The 20,222-nt window shown below is 45.1% G+C and overlaps 1 protein-coding gene across 1 annotated transcript in view; it reads left to right on the top strand.

The window, feature by feature from the left end:
• Window positions 1–19,303, top strand: part of EGFLAM (EGF like, fibronectin type III and laminin G domains) — a 173,043-nt gene extending 153,740 nt beyond the window's left edge. The window contains exons 18-22 of the mRNA XM_046672151.1: window positions 3,419–3,497; window positions 6,373–6,516; window positions 12,839–12,922; window positions 17,210–17,313; window positions 18,126–19,303. Of these exons, the coding sequence (XP_046528107.1) occupies window positions 3,419–3,497; window positions 6,373–6,516; window positions 12,839–12,922; window positions 17,210–17,313; window positions 18,126–18,280 (566 nt within the window). The 3' untranslated portion in view covers window positions 18,281–19,303. The remainder of the gene's footprint in view (window positions 1–3,418; window positions 3,498–6,372; window positions 6,517–12,838; window positions 12,923–17,209; window positions 17,314–18,125) is intronic.
• Window positions 19,304–20,222: the final 919 nt, after the last annotated feature.

The raw sequence follows: 20,222 nt of genomic DNA, 5'->3' as shown, positions 1-20,222 counted from the left end.
TCAGCTTCACGTAACCAAGAATTCTGTACCAAGTGGAGCTGTCCAACCAGGGAGGGGGCTGCCCTGTGAGTGAGTGACCTGCCCTTCCTGCGAAGTGTTTCCTGGGGCTTTATGGGCTCGCATCAGCGTGTGGTTGAGAGGAGCCCCGGCTGTTGGGAAGGCTAGGTTACAACACCCCCAGGTCCTTCCTCCACTAATGTCCTGTGACTGAATGAAAAAGCCTTACTTTCTTCGACTCTTTATAGTCTATTGGGAATTTTGAGTCCCTCAAGTGGAAAATTTGCTTTGCCTGGGCTGCTGGGCTGCTGGCTTACAGGCTGCTATTCATTCGGGGTGTTTTTTGTGTCACCAGATGGCACAACCTTTTAGGTATAAATGCGAGAGAATGACAAAACCACGTTTTAACTAATGCATCAGTAAAGCCTTCATCATAGAGAAAAGACAATGCAGAAAAAATTAGGTATGAAGTGTTAGGTTAAAATATAATCATGTTCATATTTAAACAAACCCGAAAGGGCTAGATTGTCACTTCCAGCTCTGATGTTTTAGGATGGAATTAATGTTTATCCACGTATATTGACTACAGTGAGTATAGTTTTACCATTTTTGTATTCAATGGTGCCGTTGCTGGAGGGTTCCCCTGCCCTTTGTTAGTCACAAAATAACCAGGGCTCTGGAGTCTTGCAAAGAGGGGAGGGGTGGGAATTCGGGTGATATTTTCCACTAGAGAGAGAAAAGAGGCAGCTGGCTGGCTTATCATTCCCTTTTCGCAGGCAGCCTAGAGCCAAGAAAAATAATAATCATTGACAAGGTAAGTGACTGTTTAGCAAGGAACTATTTCTCCAGGTTTAAAATAAATGATGGTTGTCAGTTCAAGGTCACAGGAGCCTCAGAAGTGTCAGACAACTTACTATACACATCTTCTTGGTCCACCACCACCCCCAGCCCCACCATTAAGCCAAGTCTGGGGAGGCGAGTTGGGTGGCTTGGTGCTAATCTTGCTGAGAAAAGATTTCCAGTGGCTTCTGTTGGGATTCATGTTCATCTTCCCTAAGAAGACGTGCTGGGCCCTCTCCAGGGCTTTATGAGGGAACCAAGGCTGGTTTCCACTGATCTGCAACCAAAGTCATTGGGATTTTATAGTGACTATCAAATTCTGACTTTCCCTTTTCTGTTTCATGCTGTCACCTGGCAGAGTGTGGGAACTACTGCCTCAATAGTAAGTACTATGAGTCCTAGGAGACTGTGAAATTGCTCTGGGCTTGTGCCATGGCAGGCTCTGGTCAGGTGGGCCAACCATATGTAGAGGGTAACCCGGGGCAAGTGATGTGGGCTCGCACATACCTACCAGGGTGGTGGGAATCCTTCCTCCAAAAGTGCCAGCCCTGAGAACACACCTGTCTCCCAGCTTGACCTCGGGAAGCGCCTGAGCTCCTGGGCTTAGCAGGCAGCTGGACGGGGCTCACACAGACCCCTTTGAGGCTCCATGTGCAGAGCTGACGTGTGACAAGCACCTTCTGACTGTTTCAAGGAGTCCAGGGGAACCACGGCTATTGGCCTCAGGCCCATGTCCATGGCCAATAACAGCAGCAAAGGGCCCTGCCCTCTCTCCCTGGGCATGAGCCAAACCCAGCAGGGGCGCCTTGGTTATGTTTAGCTCCGGGAAGAACTCCTCCTTCTGGTGGGATATTTCCTCCTTCTCCCTTCTCAGCACTAGTACCGTGAAATTTGGGGCCTGCCATCTCAGCTGAGAGCTCCCTTTTACCTCCTGCATTTTGCACTCTTCTTTCTCTTCTCGTCCTCCATTCTCACCCTCTTGTTTCTATTTCTAGTCCCCTGGGTCCATTCTCTCCCTGCCTTGCCTCTTCCTTCCCCCTCTCCTTTCCCTGCTCAGCGCTGCCTGTCCACCTGGCTCTCCTTTCCGTTCATGCCTTCTCTTCCTTCTCTTCCGTAGTGTTTCTTTTCCTCTCTTCCCACTTGTCTTTCTACTCAGCTCTTGCCCTTTTGCATCCTACTCGTTTCTTCTCTTGACTTTCCCTCCTCTTCATCCCCTCTTCTTCCCACCCACTTTAATGATCTTTTAAAATTTTCTTTTTCTTCCTTTGCTTTTCTTGTTTTCTTCTTTCCTTTCATTTTTCTTTTTCTTTTTTATGAGAAGATTTTAGGAACATGCCGTGGGTGACCTGCCAACATAGGAACTTATACTTGGGAGCCCAGTGTCTTTTGGTTTTTGGGGTTTGCTGTTATCTTTCTCTTTCTCTCTTTCTCTCTTTTTTTAATGTTTAGAAGTTCAGTTTAAACTCTCCTGTTGTTCATAGGGTCCAATAATTACACATTTTCTCTCCTGGGTGTAGAGTCCTTAGTTCACTGTCTTTGCAGCAACCACATGTTTTTGTGAAACTAGAACTCATTTTATAAGCTGGCTTATTTACTCTCATTTTGCACATTTCTTTTACAATGAAATTCAGTCTACCTTAATTTCTTTAAACTGCAATTTCTGTGTCTTTCTAGGAGGAGAGAGAGATTGCTGTTATCTGTTTAGTAGAAATTCCCTAAATTATCCCTAATTTGTGATGCCAAACGCAGCTACTTAACCTAGTCTTTTGCTAATTGTGTGAAAAAGGGTGATTCCACAGGAAAAAAAATGATAAGAAATTGGGAAGGAGGAGACACCTTTCTAAAATATTGGAAAGTAAAAAGTGGGCTGAGGGCCAGAATTAAGGAGAATCAATCTGGTTCATGGTCTGTTGCTGTCTTAGCTATATGATCTTGGGCAAGTCCTTGAAGATTTCTGTGCATTTTCCTCTTCCGTAAAATGGGAGTAACCAACCCTCCCCTTCCCTATACTTCCTGCTGTTTCATGAGGTTGTGGTGGAGATTTTGTGAAGTATAACACTGAAAGGTGATTTGTAAAAAACAAAAGTCAAAGCTTCGTCTCCTACTTCCCCAGTCTCTTGAGGTCACGGTTGGCGGGGGGGTCCTGGGGAAGATTGGCTTTGAATAAAGAAATCCCGGTGGGCTTTGTTGGGGATTGTTTTCTCTGCCTCCCTTGGAGAACATCTGGGGTTATCCCCAGCTGCTCCCCAGATGGGCCAAGACCTGCTCTTTGGCTTCCAAGAATAATTGGGCACAGTTCATGTTTCCGCATATTGCAAGGCCTTCTCAGTGGTGCTGAGGCCAATAACAGTGATGGCTATTCCTCAGGGAGGGGACACCAGGGAGATGCCAACTTCAGGCCATCAGGCCAGGCAGCTCTGAACCTGGACGAGTGCGTGTGCAGCCAAGAGGAAGGGCTGACAAGTTGTTAAATGTCCTGTTTCCAGGAGCTGGCTTTCTTTGTATTTTCCTGCCATGTGGTTGAGTGCAAGGGTCAAGAGACTCACATATCACTTAACTTCCATTTTCTGTTCTGTCTCAGCCATCACAGAAGCCATCGAGATTCCACAGTTTATCGGCCGCAGTTACCTGATATATGACAATCCAGATATCCTCAAGAGGTAATAAATTTCAACAGGCACCTTCCTTAGATCTATGGGAGTAGAGTTCTCAATATCTTTCCTGGGGCTTTTCCTTATCTTACAAGCCAGAAGATAATTCTCAAAGAAGACAGTTTAGCTATGGCCTCAGGGGGAAAAAAACCACACAAAATAAACATAGAAACTAGAACAAAACAAAAAACAAACAAAACTTGAAAAATGCAGGCCTTCAAATAACTCTATTACAAACAACCCAAGCCCTTCTGGTCAAAGGGCCTGGAGAGAGGAGCGTGCCCAGCCCCAGGGTTTCCAATATTCAGGCCTTGAGAAGCAGCGAGAGCTTGATGCTTCCAAAGCCAGGGTTATGAGTGTGAGTCCCAGGCAGGGCTGTTAGCTTCACGCTGTTCTGTGGTCAGAGTCTGCAGCTCTGCCCGGAGCCAGCAGCAGAAGGGTTCTGGTGTTCCAGACAAACAGCTCCAGGTCCATGTCCTACTTTGCATCTTCATCAACAAAGGTCCACTATCTTCTTCAGGCTCTGACCAGTTCACTGAGGGGCTCCATAGCAAGAGCATGGCACAAGGAGATGCCCAAGTCACAGCCATGGCTTTTAATCCCTGGTGGCAGAAGCTCCAGCCCTGCGTTGGAGTCCAAGCTCCCGGTTTACATGACAAGGGAAAGGCTGGCCTTAGCCAAAATCATCAACCCTGGTGAAGCTCACCTTTGGCACTTTCAATATGCCCCTTCTCTCTTTATTCTCCCTTCCCTAGTTCTTTGTAGTTTGTAATGTGCAATCCCCACCCCACAGCCAGCATAGTCATTCTAGAATTTTCCTTCCTCTTCAGATTGACGGTATCTTAACAGATTAGCTAAAGGCTCTCAGTTCTTAGGGTGGATTTGGGTGGCTTTTCAAAGAACAGAAGTGGGTGAGAGACGTTTTCTTGGAGCATTGGATGTTCCTGGTAACTCTGAATGCACCCCAGACAGACCTTGCTCCATTTCTCTAATCCCATGTTGTATTTATCTAGGTTGTCTTGGCTTGGGACCTTAGGCAAAAGAGATTCCCAGCCAAGAGAGTCTTCTCCTTCTTCAGCCCTTTGTCCCCAAAGATAGAACGTTTTTCAGTCCCTAGAAAGCAGGGACAGTGTCAGAGGCCCAAGTCTTCAGTCCCCTGGTGCTTAGTGAGAGGCACTGGCTGGTTTAGGGGAACAGAGGAGTTTGGTGAGAGTAGGAGGTGTGGGGCCCCAAACTAGAGCAACTTGGATGGCACTCGTGTGCATGTGTGTACATGCGTGTACATATGCGTATGTGTGAAGCTGCAAGTGAGAGTCAAGTTCAGGGTCTGTTTCAGTTAGATACCTTTGGCTGCAAGTAACAGCAAACTCAGCTCAGAATGGCTTAAACATGAAGGGTATTTGTTATTTCATATAATAAGCAGTCCAGACTAAGACTGGCTCCTGGGTCGATTCATTCAGAGAATCAGCTGTGTTGTCAAAGACCCAAGTCTCTTCCATCTTTCTGCCTTGTTATCCTCAGCATATTCTCCAGAGGCCACTCCCTTCATGGTTATAAGACAGCTGCCCATAAGACCCTCATAAAATGGCTATAAATCAGGGCAGTCAATAATCCAGTGGAAGTGAAAAAACTTTCTTTTCCTCATGTGACTCTTTTAAAAGGAAAGGATTCTTTCTTAGAATCCTCCTGATGGATTTCCTCTATCTGATTGTACAATAGTGGATCACATGCCCACCCCTAAACCAGTCCCTGCAAGAGAAATGAAACCGTCAAGTTTGGCTTATACCAATCAATGTATCCAAGGCACGTGGTAGAAGGAAGGAACCTGGAACAAAAGAGTGGGGAAAACAGGTCTCTAGGGAATGGGCCACGGCCGGACTGATCTACACCTGGCCTGGTGGAGAGGTCACCATCATGGACTCTGCTTCTTCCTCGCCACTCTGAGCCCTGCATAAGGAAGGCAACTTTGGTCTTTTCCTGTCCAGATCAGGCTCTGAGAAGCCAGGAAGAAAGTCCCCCTCTCCTGAATGCACTCTACAAGAATGGAAAGAGACTTTTCCAGTAGTGCCATATTAGTAGCAGTATTAAATTATGTTTACTCTATTCTCACCTTTTATCTAAGAACCTCATGCTTGCTGTTCCGTCTACGTCAGATCAGATGAAACACTGGTCACTTTCATGAGACTGGATTTCTGAATTAGCCTATTCTCAAGAATTGATAAGAACACATACGTATGTGGTCCTATTCCCAGCCATGGCTGTAGGGCTGGGACCTGACCTGCGTGAGCACCCCTCCTTTCCTCTCAGCTTCCTGTTCCTCTCCACCCTGCCTCTGTCCCAACACCTCTCAAGACCGTTATCCCATCAAGCCACCTTCCTTGGCTGACACTCTGCCCACTGTCCAGTCACTCCTCCTTTCCCCTCAAGGATGGTCACTGCTAGAGCTGGCCAACCGCAACCATGATCATAGCCCACAGCAGCTGCCAACTCGAACTTCTTGGCAGTTAAGAAACTTACTTTCTCTGGGGGAGTGAGGAATACTTTCTCCAGGACCCTGGAGTGGTAGGACAGGAAAGAGGGGAAACTGAGGTGTGCACTGGGGGTACAGCCTGGAACCATGGCATTAGCCAGAGTCTGGCTAATCTGCCTCAGCAAGTGCTCTCTTGTGGGGTGTCACCACACTTGAGGGCTGCTGCAGAATGAATAGTCCAAACTTTTAGACATGTGGTGGTGATGGCATTTCTAATCTGGTAATAAGTGTCAGAAATGCCAGATTATCCTTAGACCTGGCTTCTCAGGGCTGGCAGACAAAACTGAGATTACTCAGAAATGGATGTTTGTGGAGACTGGTTGATTTGGTGCAATTGTTTGTATATTTCTCCAGGGTGTCAGGATCAAGATCAAATGCATTCATGAGGTTTAAGACAACTGCTAAAGACGGCCTGTTGATGTGGAGGGGAGACAGCCCCATGAGACCCAACAGTGACTTCATTTCCTTGGGCCTTCGGGATGGAGCCCTGGTGTTCAGGTAACCCCGTCGCCAGCTGCCTTCAGCATGACCTTGTGATTTTTCTCAGACAGTGCAGATCATGCCAAATGAGAGTGATGCAAAAGAAGTGAGCCAGGACACAGTCTACTGGAACTGACTGTTGCCTGATGCTCCAGATTTATTTGGGCCTCCTTGTCTTTCCAACATCCATCTTCTAGAGCAGCAATCAGCAGACTACAGCCTGAGGGCCAAATCTGGCCCACCACCCATTTTTGTAGGTGAAGTTTCATTGGAATACTGCCATCCTCATTCATTGATGTGTTGTCCATGTCTGCTTTCATGCTGCCGTGGCACACTTGAGTAGATTCAACAGGGGCTGTATGGCCAAGCCTAAAATATTTATTATCTGGCCCTTTATAGAACAGTTTTGTGACCTATGTTGTAGGGTTTTACTGTCATGTACTCCCCACTTGCAAATTAGGAAGTAGTAGAAAGAGGACTTGGATGCTGCCAAGCACGGACGTGAGTACTCAGCTCAGTGCTCGCCAGCTCAGGCAGATCTAAAGATCTAATCTCCTGGCTTTGACTTCTGACTCTGCTGCCTGTTAGCTGTGCAGCCTTGGGAAGGTGAATGCCTGCTTTCCAATCTCCCACTGCAAAGAAGAACAAAAGAAGATTCATGTCTCAGTTGATCAGCATGACATTTGGATTTTTGTAAATGCTTCTTGGGTGATACTGATAAGGCAGTCCTGGAAGTTCTTACCTCTTTTACGTGAATTTAGACTGTTCTCAAATTTGTCCCGTGAGTTGCTATGAAGTAACTAAAGGATTACCTGGACAACTTCTCCGCACCAGAATGGATGGGAGGGAGGTTCCCACAGGACAGGGACTGGCTTGTGTAATATGAAAAAGCTCCTCTAGAGATTGTGATGACACATCCTCAACGAGGTTAGAAATAACTCATCTAGATCGGTGGTTCTCAAAGTGTGGTCCCTGGACCAGCAGCATCAGCGTACCTGGGAACTTGTTAGAAATGCAAATTCTCAGGCCCCATCCCTGACCTACTGAGCCAGAAGAATGAGGGGTGGGCCCAGACATCTTGTTTTAACCGTTTCTCCAGGTGATTCTGATGCTGAGGTTTGAAAACCTTACTCGGTCTCTAGACCATCTGCCCTGTGGGGGCAGGAATTTCTCTGGCTTTTCCTTCTTCAGTCCCTCCTCTGGTGACTAGCAAAAGTGTTCACTCAATGATGTGGGATTAATTGAAAGTGGAGTAGACATAGGCGAGATCACTGAACTATGTAGGAGATAAAGACTTAATTCTGGGGCTTCCGTGGGTCATGCACCGGGATTACTGACAGCCAGAGCAGGGTAATGTAAGTCTTTTCACTTTGAATAAAAGGCATTTTGAGAGGAAACGTCACTTATCCAACATCACACTTGCCCCTGAATAGCAGAGCATGTTTAGGGATGCGGTCCTCTCGTTGCTGGGGGATTTTTGAGAGACCTATGTGGTTGAAAGCTGGATGCTGGCCCTGAGAGCAGCTCTCATCCTCTCCACCCCTTTCCCCCCCGGCCCCGAGGTCAAACGCAGAGCTCTTCACACCCCAGTTTCAAGCTGGCTGCCGCAAAGCCATTTTCTTGTGGTTTTCCTGTGGTTAACCTCGCCAAGGCCTCAAGTACTTGATTGTGCCCAGAAAAGGGAACTGAAACAGTAGCTCAGCCGTGGGTGGAAGACCCAACTTCCCCCCTAAACAGCCAGCTAAAATCTATTCACCACCAGCCCCTGCCGGACAGGGAAACTCGATCTGCTCAGGGCCGCCCTTCTGCTCCCACCGGCTCCCACCCCTGGCCTGGCCAGCCCCCCCAAACACTCCCCATCCTCCCACACCCTCTGGATGCCCTTCTAACAACTCCACTCCATCCTGGACATATTTCTTATGTTACCGTTTCTTTCTCAGGTTTCTGAAAATTGGCCCCAGGTTTTTCTTTTTAGCCTGGAGTTCTGTTTGTGTTCTGTGTAAAGGATACACTGTGTAGCCCTCACCAGGCAGACATCTGTGCCCGTCCCAGGCCTGGAGCTGCAGTGTTGCCGCTCCTCTGTGCTTCCTTCCTCTGGGCAGTTGCCCCACATCCATTCACCCAACACAGATATATGGAAGCGCTGCAGGAGGCTGGGCATAGAGAGAAATTGGAGCGTAGGCCAGTGGTTTGAAAATGTCAGCCTACAGAGTCAGCGGGGAAGCTTGCTTCAGAGGTAAATTGCTGGGCCACCCCCAGAGATGCTGATGGAGAAGGTCTGATAGGGTGCCAGAATGGGAGTGAAAACAATCAGGAACCACGCACTGGGAAACAGGGCCGGAAGTGGTCAAAAGCATGGGCTTCCGGGTCAGACATGTGAATTCCCATGGCCGTGTGATCTCCTACAAGTCACCCGACCTCTCCACAAAAGGAAAGGACTAGTTTTGAGGATTGTATGAGTTAATTCACGTAAAGTGCTTAATGCAAGGCCTGGCGTATCTAGTTATCAGTGATGATGATTATGAAAATTATTATCCTTGTTCAAGTGTTTTCTATGTTCTAAAGCCCCCTGCCTTACATCGATAACATATGTAAGGATGTTAGCACAATACTGCATCATAAAATTTAACTAAGTTATTATTTTTAATAAGACATAGGCCCTGCCCTCAGGCAGCTTACATCAGTGGAACCTAGAGAGTGGGCTGGTCTGTTGGGTGGCTGAACCATTTTTGAAGTTTCGGTGTTTGAACCAGGTCCAAAACAAATAATAGGAAACTGAAGATAATAAAATACTTTCTCAACTTTCTTGACTTTCTTCCTTCACCTAAATGCTGGTCGTTTTGCTAATGAAGTGCTCAAAGCCCTTCTGCCAGAGAATAGGGAAGAGCAATGGAACTCGAACTAAAAATTGTTTATGGTTTTAGTGCAAGATTGAGTAGAAGAAAGGGAATCAAAGTGCTCAGCCAAGAGTATGGTCTTTTGTTTTGTCTCATTTTGTTTTATGATTATATGTGGGGCATAAAACCCAGTGAGCAGGTTTGTAAAAATCATTCAACTGATGATCTTACCCACTAATTTTCCATGTGACCTGGATAACATTTTCACGCAACAGAGAAGGGAGAGATCTGACATTAGCACAGTTCCCTGTGCTACAGTTTACAGAAGGCTTGATGAAGTGGTGTCACCACTGGAGGCAGCCTAGTGGCTTCCAAAAGGCCTCTCCTGATGGCATTTCCTGGTGGCCCACCTTGGTGCTCAGCCTTGTAGCCTTTTGTGCACGCTAAGATGAGTAGGTGAACTTGGATTGGGTACCCAATTCATGCTGACCAGATTCACAAGACATTGAGAGAGAAACCAGACATGCATTCATTTGGTCATTCACTCATTCATTCATTCCTATGTTTTTGTTTATTTTTTTAATTGGGGCATAATTTACATAAAGTGCACAAATCTTAGGTGTAGAGCTTGAGAGATGTTTAAACGTGTAAATACCTGTGTAATAAGCACCCAGAACAAGACATAGAACATTTCCCACACCCTAAAAGGCTCCCTCATGCCCTCTCGCAATGAAGGTAACCAGTATTCTTGGTCATGTATTATTATATAAAAGAAAAAGATACTCCAGGATGAAGTATCAGGGTGTCAGGGGAAACAGGAAGTTATTTGGAAGGTCTGAAATCAGAGAGAGTTGGGTGGGAGTTGGAAAGTGAGGTTATGGAGATGCGAACAGAGTTGCTCCCCACACCAGCAGTGATGGCTGGATTCCTGTCTGCTAGATCCACTGTTGACTCCCTTGAACACATTTGGACTCTTTGCATGGACAGAAGTGTTATTAGGCTGGAGAAGAGAAGAGGAAAGCCCTTCATTTGTCCAAACACAACTTAAAAGGTTTCCATTCACTGGATCGCAATCATGTTCCAGTCTGGCGTCCCTGTGATTACGCCCAGGTCACCTTGATTCTGAGATCTGGGTGTTCCTGACCTTTTTGGTTACATATTTACAGCCTGTTGGTTTTCTCTCACACATAACTACTCTTCCTGGAGTGGGTTGACAAATTTAACTCTTGGTGGCAACTTTCTCCTTACTACTGGTTCCTCAGGATATATTGTCAACCCTGTATCTGAACTGCGTGAAGTACTGCACATATTTAAGATGGTGGGATTATTTGTTTGATTCCTACTATGTACTGTGGTCTTTACATATGTTATCCTACTTAATATTCCCTATGATCCTTTAGGAAAGGTATTATTACCCCCGTTTCACAGATGAGGAAACTTAGGTTCAGAGAGATGAAGCAAATTGTCCAAGCTAGTAATTGGCAAGACTGGAAATCAAGGCAGGTTAGTCTAATCCAAGTGTCCATGCTCTTTCTGTCACCCCGTGCTGCCTCTCACAAAAGCCACACATAGTAATTCAGCTAACTTTCTGCCAACCCGCTCGCAGCCCTGCTTCAGATTCATTCATTTCTTCCACAAGCATTTGGCCACTAAATATGAAATCTGAAAATTCCACCTCCAGGCTGCTTCATACAAGGAGACACTTGATGGGGGAAAATTCATTAGGAAACAGTGGACTTTTGAGGGTCAGAGTGACAGCTTTGTTTCATGGCTTGTCGAGTCACCCAAGTTCTATTTTTGGTTAAATGTCGATGGGCTGTGTGACTTCTTTGAGCCTCCATTATTAAAGAAAGGACCCATAGTGCTTTCCCTGGGGAAAGCCAAGCACTTTCTCCTCTTGCTGTTTTCTCAAACTGAACGCATGCAGGAGATAGCTAATCCAGGTTTCCCCTCGATATTCCTATTTCTTGGCCAACGAGGTAAAGGAGAGACATGTCCTCTCACAAGACAAGGAGTGAGTTGTCCTGGGTGGAGCACTTTTTCCTTCAAAAGCAGGATTACATCGGCTTTATTACATTATGAAGGGGAGGTCTAGGCTGTTGGCCCAGTGCCTGACCTAGAGTAGTCACTCACTAAATATTTGTTGAATTCAATTAAATTAGAATAATTGAATGAAGACTGGACCAAGAGGGATATTTCTCTCTGGTAAACACACGTGCATGTCTTCTGATACCCTTAGGGTATCAGGCTATTTGGAAACTGAAATAGAAAATAGAAAGCTACTGAGTGGACCTGGTATCAGAGTAAAATGGTGGCAGGCAGGGGGTTGGTGGGAGCGATAAGACGCCAAGCTCAGGTTCTGTACATTAGCTTTGGGATTTTAGGCAAATTCCTCTAATCTCTTTGGAGCTCAGCCTACTCTGCAGTGTTCTGTTTTGTTTTGTCTTTTAAGAAATGAAAACACATGTATTAAATTTCCAGGGGCTGCCATAACAAAATAACACAAATTGGGTGGCCTAAAACAATAGAAATTTAGTCTCTCACAGTTCTGGAGGCTGGGAGTCCAACATCCTGCAGATGTTGGCAGGATGGGTTCCTTCTGGGGCCTCTGGGGGAGAATCTCTTCTATGCCTCCCTCCTAGGTTCTGGCGGTCACTGGCAATCCTTGGTGTTCCTTGGCTCGTGGAGGCATCCCTCCGATCTCTGCCTCCATCGTCATGTGGCATTCTTCCCTGCGTGGCTCTGTGTCTGTGTCCACACTTCCTCTTTTTGTAAGGACACCAGTCATACTGGATTTAGGGCTGCCTTGATCCAGTATGACTTCATCTTAACTAATTACATCTGCAAAGACTCTATTTCCAAATAAAGCCACATTCTGGGGTTCTGGGTGGACATGAATTTTGGGGGGACACTATTCAACCTAGTACAACACATTACACGTGATAAAGCCCTTCTTCCTGATGCCATAGTACTGATGCTTCTGAACATGGTGCCTGAAGATAGTCATCCTTGAGGCCACTAGGCTAACTGAAATAAGCCAGTCACAAAGAGACACACACTGTGTGATACTACTTATCTGAGGTAACTAGAAAGTACTCACATTCACAGAGACAGAAAGTAGAACAGTGGTCGCCAGGGCTGGGGGTGGGGGGAATGGAGAGTTGTTTAAGGGGTACGGAGTTTCATTTTTGCCAGATAAAAAGAGCTCTGGAGATTGTTTGCACACAGTATGAATGCGCTTAATACTACTGAACTGTATGCTTAAAGGTAATTAAGATAGTAAATTTTATGTTACGTATATTTTACCACAAGTGAAAAAAAAAAATCTTTCACGGCCTGGCCTGGAAAACTAATGTTTTATAACATTGTTTTGTTTTGAGTTAAGGAATCTATATTTTGAGTTTCCAAGAACTTTTGCAATGAGCAGCATTTGTGAATGACTGTCTCCCTATGCTTCAGTGCTTTACTCTGTTCTCTGCCTTGTCCTTCTCCGACACCTTTAGCTATAACCTGGGCAGTGGCATGGCATCCATCATGGTGAATGGCTCCTTCAACGATGGTCGGTGGCACCGAGTCAAGGCTGTTAGGTGAGTACCTGCCACACAGTGTGAGACAGCCAGAGCTCAGCAGAGGTGGGACATGCTCTTCAATTCCCTTTAGTCCCACTGTCCTGTTTCCCAGCCTTGCCTGGCTCCCAGTACTCCTGATCCGGGTCATCCAGGGCATTTTGCTACCAACTCCCACCTGTGCCCTTCACTAACACTGACACGCCAGAGAGGCTGAACTCCCAAATCTTCATTCAACAATGACCTTCTGGAGAAAGAACTTTTTGATGGCTAAGCTAGAAGAGGGCTTCGCTTTCTAGTGAGATCTAGATCTCTCTAGTGAGATATGATTTCGGGGTGCATGGACTTTGAGGAGTGCTTCAAATCTCTTTATATAGGCAACTGCCCACCTTTTTTTTATTTTAACATTACATTACCTGAACCTTAGAAGCTGTGTGTACCCTGCCCCAATTACATATCTCCCCTCTCACAGAAGTCACTACCTTCACTTCGAATTAACTTTGGGTGAATCATTTCCTTAAAATTACAGGTTTACCACCTATGTCCATATTTCTAGCAATATATTTTGAGAAACCAAATAGCAGGGTCAAACTTAGTTATATAAAGAAATGTCAATCCTGCCATGTTAGATGAAGGTGCCAGGAGATGAGCTGAACAGAATCTTTGGTTCAGATTCCCTGTGAATTTACCATAGCCCTTTCTCAGGAAGTCAGTGGGTGAGGACATGAGTGAGGCTTGGGGCTACCATGGTCAGCTTCCTACTCAGCTCATATATAGGCTGTGGTAGGAGTAGCTTTTCTGGACCCCTCCTTCCTGTCCACTGTGTCTGCCTTTGATAACCAAAAGGATGTGTGAGGATACGGAGGCAGATCTCTGCCCATCAGCTGCCCAAGTGGCCCAGAAAGCTCTTGAGGCAGACATTGATTTTGATGAAGCCTCAACTCTGATTTGTTGAAAAAAGAAAGGTCTTCCCATAGTGAATATTTATAGGCTTGATCTCAAATATAATCTAGAATATAAGTTAAACTGTTCATAGTTCAACCCAACTCCAAGATACCCCAGGCTATGTGGCTTCTAAGTTCTTCATTTCTCTGTCTTACTCATCTATAAAGGGCTCTCTCTGAAAGATCCAAAGGAATATGAAATGCTTGACCACACTTGATCCTTATAACTCCCATCTGCGAACATCAGAGAACACCTGTTCTCAATTTTCTTGAATAGAGAAGCTTGCTAGAACACTCAGACATTGTGGAATGATTTTTAAACCCTCAAAATTGCTGTGGTTTGATTATGTGCCTGAGATACACATTGGTGGGGATTCTAAGCACTTCCTAGACATCTAAGGAAACAGATGTTAAGTGACTTTCTCAAGAGTATACAACAGTTTGTGGGCAAAGCCAAGATTAGACTTCTAGATCAAAGCTCTTTCCCACCCCTTGGGAAATTACCTAGCAGCCCACCCCAGCTAGGATTTCAGATGTTTTGGAGGGAAAAGACAGGGAATGTTCCACCTGAAGAACTTCAGATGTCAGATCATCAAGGTTGGCACCATAAAAATGGTTTAGCAGACTTGGCTCTTACTGTTGTCGTCACTGATATCTCTCCTAGTGGTTCTAGGTTGCGGTGGGGGCTGAACAGAAGGAACTGAAACCAGGAACTGGATAGTCGGGAGGATTCAAGCAGATATTGTGAATTGTGTTTCAGAGAAGCAGATAGGCCTAAAAGGGATGGTTCATCAGATCTATGCAGGAACTGAGTCAAGGCCATGGATATCAACTACAGCAAGAAGGGTTCGATGGATACCTTAATTCTCTCCAGCAGGCTCCAAGGTCAGAGATAGGGGAATCAATGAAGCAGGAAATCTCCAAGGGGAGCCCTACTTTGTATACTGCCTTGCTGTGAGTAATCATGGTCTTGCAGGCATTAATCCTAGCAGAAAAGAGAAAGCAAATCCTCATCTATTAAGCCTCTTAAGGATGCCAGGAACTTCACATACTTTATCTCGGTTAATATGCACAGCAACTTAAGTTCTATAATCTTCATTTTGCGGATGAGAATGATGATGACATTGATAACAATAATAACACACTCCTCTACCACTCTTTATAGAGCAGGTATGTGTCAGGTACCGTGATCTGAGCTTTGCATGCATGGTCTCTGATCTCCACAATAGCCTTGGAAAATGGACATAGTTTATTCCCATTTCAGATGAGGATGTTGAAGGTCCACAAATTTTCTTGTTCATTCATCTGCTACTATGAGCTATATACTATTCCAGACACATGAGATACATCATTGAATAACACCAACATCCTTGACTTGATGGTCTTGTATTCTAATGGGAGGCCATAGACAATAAGTAAAGAACAATGAAGAAGCACACTACTTACTACGTTAGAAAGTGATATCACCTTCTTTTCACATCTCAGATGCCATTGATTATAAGTTATATCCTCATTTCAGAGATATAAAAAATGGAAAATTCTTAGAATTGAAGAAATAAAAGTGGTGAAAAATGGAATCTTTTAGAGTAATGGGGAAAAAAGCAGGGCAGACAAGGCAAGCTATTGGGGGCATTGGCCATCACAGCATTCAGGTGTGAGATTCTAAAAAAAGCTCATCCAAAATTGGGAGGCAGTGTGTGCTCGTGAGGGTGAGGACAGAACAGGAGAAATACTTCCAAAGCGAGTTTCTAGAAGAGTTGCTATCAAGAAGTTAGGCCTGGGCAACCAGATTTATATCATTGTACCCCCCACCCCCAAAAGAGGTAGAGCCAGAAACCTCTGGAAGGTGAACAAGGGCCTAAAAGCAGGAAAATTAGTTTAAAAAATTTACTTGAGGAATTAGAACCCAAGCTCCTTCTCTACTTCATACAGCTGGCACACTGCCCTCTCCCTACCCACGGAAAGTCAATTATCTGGAGTATGTAAAATAAGGATTTCTGGACTAGGAGACACTAAGTATATCTAAATACTGGACTATTGTATAAATACTGTATAAGTTAAGGCTGGGGACTATGTGAAAGTTCATATGTTGACTATTAAACCCCATAGTTCTTCCTCCATTGAGATTCCGGAATCATGGCAGCCATGCCTATACCCCACAGTAAGGAGAGCAGAAAATTCAGGTGTCCCCAAGGAAGTGATTGAGCCAGTTCATGGCACTGTGAAGCCACAGTCAACAAAACCTCTCCTGACACAGAGCTTCCAGTCTGCTTTTTAGTGCTCAGCACTTAACTATGAAGTGGCCTTCAGGGATCACTAGACATTCGAAAAAAGTCTTCAACATAAAAGATGGGTATCAGAACAAACAGACACAACAGAGGAACTTGGAGGAAACAGAAACTATGAATGAAAAAATGATTTAAAAAACACTAATATCGTCAGAGAGATAAGAGAGGTTATTAACCCAAGAAACAAGAACTGTTTGCTATAAAAAAGGAACATTAAAAGACCAATAAAAAACTCAAAAAGAAGTATGGTGTGGGTTGGAATACACCCCGTAGCTATAGAAGCAAATGTGCTTTTCTGAAGAGGGTTCATGGGCTGGATAGTTCTGGAAATCATCTTAGAAAATTGCAAAGCCCTTGCCACAGATGAAGACCTCCACTCCACTGCTCTCTGAGTGGGTCCTTTAGAAACTTCTAAGCCATTCTTTGTTCTCCCCTAGAGTAGCCCTCTACCTACAAAAACTGCTTCATTGGCTTCCCGTTGTGCCTGGAATAACATCCAAATTCACCCTGTGTCCATGTCACCACCACTCCTCCCCTTAAAGTTCTTCTCTGGTTTCCTCTCAGCTGCAGGATAAATTCTATCTAAGCTCCTTATGCCCTTCACCATCTGCTTCTGGCTTCATCTTTCATCACCCTACTGCCACCTCCAGAATTCTCTATACTCAGTCTGTACCAACCCTCTTGTCGTTTCTCTCTTTGCCATTGCCACTTCCTGTTTGCATTGGCCTTCTTCACTTGACCTACTCAGCGTTCAAAACACATCTCAGACAGAATCTCCTCTGAGAAGCTTTCCCTGACCCTCTCCCCTCCTCCTGTGTAATTCCACAGCACTCTGGCCTTCTCCTACCATAGCATGGTGACACGGTGTTGTCATTTGCAGTTTGGTTGTCTGCCTCAGTAGACCATAAGCTCCTGAGGGCCAGGCATTTGCTTTTCTGGGTTTTTTTTTTTTTTTTTTCATTTTTGCAGCTCCATCATTTAGCATAGTACCTGGTGCATAGTAGATATTTAATACGGTTTTATTGAAATGAGTGAACAATCGAATGAAGCTTAAAAATGGTGGTGGGTTTTTACAGGGATGGCCAATCAGGAAAGATAACTGTGGATGACTATGGGGCCAGAACAGGCAGATCACCTGGCATGATGAGGCAGCTCAACATCAATGGAGCCCTGTACGTGGGTAAGCGACCTTTGACCAGATCTAAGTTCTGCAGTGCTTTTTCTTGTTAGTCCTCCATTTGTCACTCTGGGGCTCCCCAAAACTGTGCACTTCACTGGAGCAGTCAAATACTTGGAAATCAGGAAGCTCTCCAGATACTCCATTCTTTCATCTGCTGAACTTCTGACTCATGGTTGAGGGGGCAGGAAGCACTTAGATGCTTTTGTGCTTTGGACTGATCCACCAGGAAAACCATGCTTTTCTTGTTTATAGAACAGGAACTTGCTAAATATAGCTCCATGAATTCTCTCTGAGGAAGGAGGATCCGTCTTTCTGGCCCCCCTCAGAATTAGAATGAGTGCTATTTCTGGAAATAGCTTAGAACCTGCTAGTGCAGACACATAAACATAGAAAGATATCTCTATCCATATGTTATCATCTAAAAGTTAACTTAATTGAAAGCATTCCACATCAGTGTATTCCTTTTGGTTTAAGATAGCATTGCCTCTAACAACATATACATTTTGTTGACATTATACAACATTTCAAAATTTACCAGACACTATGTGGTTTGAAGTGGTCGATTGGGTCAGAAATCACATACATGAGGTGAGGATTTATAGCCTCTGGTTGTGTATCAAATCGATCCAAGTCAACCTCTTCCTTCAGGGATAATTATAGTTTAGGCAAATGCGATGTGCTGAGCAGTTTGGGGGACACACAGCCCTCACTTATCCTGTCAGCCAAGGGACACCTTGGTCAGTAGACATCCAAGCGTCCTAAAGAGACTTTTTCCCTTTGGCTCACCACATCTCCCTCTTGCTTCCCCGCAGGTGGAATGAAGGAAATTGCTCTGCACACTAACAGGCAGTACATGCGAGGCCTCGTGGGCTGCATCTCTCATTTCACCCTGTCCACCGATTACCACATTGCCCTCGTGGAAGACGCCGTGGATGGGAAAAACATCAACACTTGTGGAGCCAAGTAACACCAGCTGGCCTTGCCCAAGGGACAGAGCCTTCTATACTGAGAATCCCAGGGGCCCCAAGACCCTGCCTGATGCCATACACAGAGGCACAGGGACCAGGTGTGTTTCCTCTCATCAAGGAGAAAGTACACCCTGATGAGAAACTAGAACCAAGATAGGAGTCCCGTGTGGCCTTTCCTGCTGACACTCTGTGGGCCAAACCCAACGGAATACTCTGTGTAGCAAGCATCGGACTTTGTCCATTGAATGTGTAGTGGCTGCCAGAGATCACACATCAATGCAAATTCCAGAGCCTGTCTGCTGCAGCTCAATGACTATGTTGTGATTCATAGTGCATAAAAAAAGAAAGAAAAAAAGAGAGACACAAAGGGCAGCATTAAAATATTTCTCTCCTTCCCTGACTCATGACACGCTTACTGACAGCGGAATGACTGTGTGACCTCGAACCTTGGATTTCCCACCTTGGCCCAGGAATTATTAGGATTAACCCCTTCCACTCCTCACTGGCTGGTTCAATGTGCTCTGACAATTTCATGAAAATAAGGATGAGGGGAGACTAGACGTAGAAATCGTAATCATAATCCTGCCCCCCTAAAGCTGACCTTTAATGAGAAGTCCCTACTTTTTATAATGCAAATCTAAGAAAATGGGCCCCCTGATTTTGTAGCTGTCCTTTTGTATGTGTATCTTTTTATAGCTGCAGGTTGTCTATGCAGTGTACTTTTGCAAGTTTGTGTGGACAACCCTGAATTCTTTGCACACTTCCTAAAAATTTTCTCCCGAAGGAGATTTGTTGGGGCCCTCTGTGGCATCAGTGGAATGGGGTAGGTAATTTGGGGTGGGCACCTTGGAGAGCTGACCATTCTTTTTCGGTAAATGTTGATGGCTCTAGGAGATGAATATGAAGCTTCCAAAATAAGCAGATTAAAAGGCACATGTGTTACTGGGGTGGTTCACTGTCATTTTTGTTTTAAGAGAGGGGAATGTCTGTAGTAAACTTGAATAAAGGAGATGAAGAAGTTAGAACTCATTCATTTAGTCATTCATTCATTTGTGGAGGTGTTAGTGATCTTTGCAGAGGCCATGTCCAGAAAAACACACTAATGCAATTAGTGTTTCTAAAGCTATGCTAGGGGGTGCCCTCTGCATGCTCTGAGCAGCTGGGCAGCAACCAGAGAAAGGAGGCTGCTTTCTTCTGACCCATCAGCTGTGCCCCTTTGCTGTTCACGTGTGTGACCCTGGAGACAGCTGGCTCACTGGCAGAGCTCCATGACAGGGCTTGCTAGGGGAAGGATGCAATGAACGCTGCCCTCAAAGAGCAGGGAAATATGATCCGACTCAAGCAAAAGCCTATAAATAGTCCCACGCATGACTCTACTCTTGTTTGTGTAGCATTCATTCAGCGAAGACTTTGAGCTTTGTGCAAAGCACAGTTTTAGGCACATTAAGAATTCTAAAAAATGAATAAATAAACTAGAGATGTTTACCTTGTGCTTCACCCTTCTGCTTCCTGACTTTGGGACCCTTTGATGACCAGGATCTTTCCTATTAGGGGAATAATGGCAATAAAGACAACAACAATAATAATAATTCATCCTTCTCTACGTATGTCACCTTGTGAGTGCATATTAGAGGAAGCCACGTGATAGAAAGTGGGTTTTACCCCTTCCCAGCCACGCTTACCTCAACATCTCTTCCTTGGAGACTGCTAGGGCCAGTGCTTCTAAGATACAATGGAGTTGCTTTCACAGTGCATTTTGAATCAATTGCCTCCAGCCAAAAAAAAGTTATTGTGATTTTAGCAAAATATCCAGCTGAGCTGAAGCCAGAAGAGTTGTGTTGTAGATGAACTATTGTTCCATATAAGTGTTTTCCAGAGAAAAAGGCAATGACCCAGGGATGGGGGCCTGGGAGTGGGTGTTGAAGCTGATGAGGATTCTGA

This window comes from Equus quagga, chromosome 9, assembly GCF_021613505.1.
Source record: "Equus quagga isolate Etosha38 chromosome 9, UCLA_HA_Equagga_1.0, whole genome shotgun sequence".
NCBI classification, from domain to species: Eukaryota; Metazoa; Chordata; class Mammalia; order Perissodactyla; family Equidae; genus Equus; species Equus quagga.
This window is presented reverse-complemented; position numbering and strand designations above follow the sequence as displayed.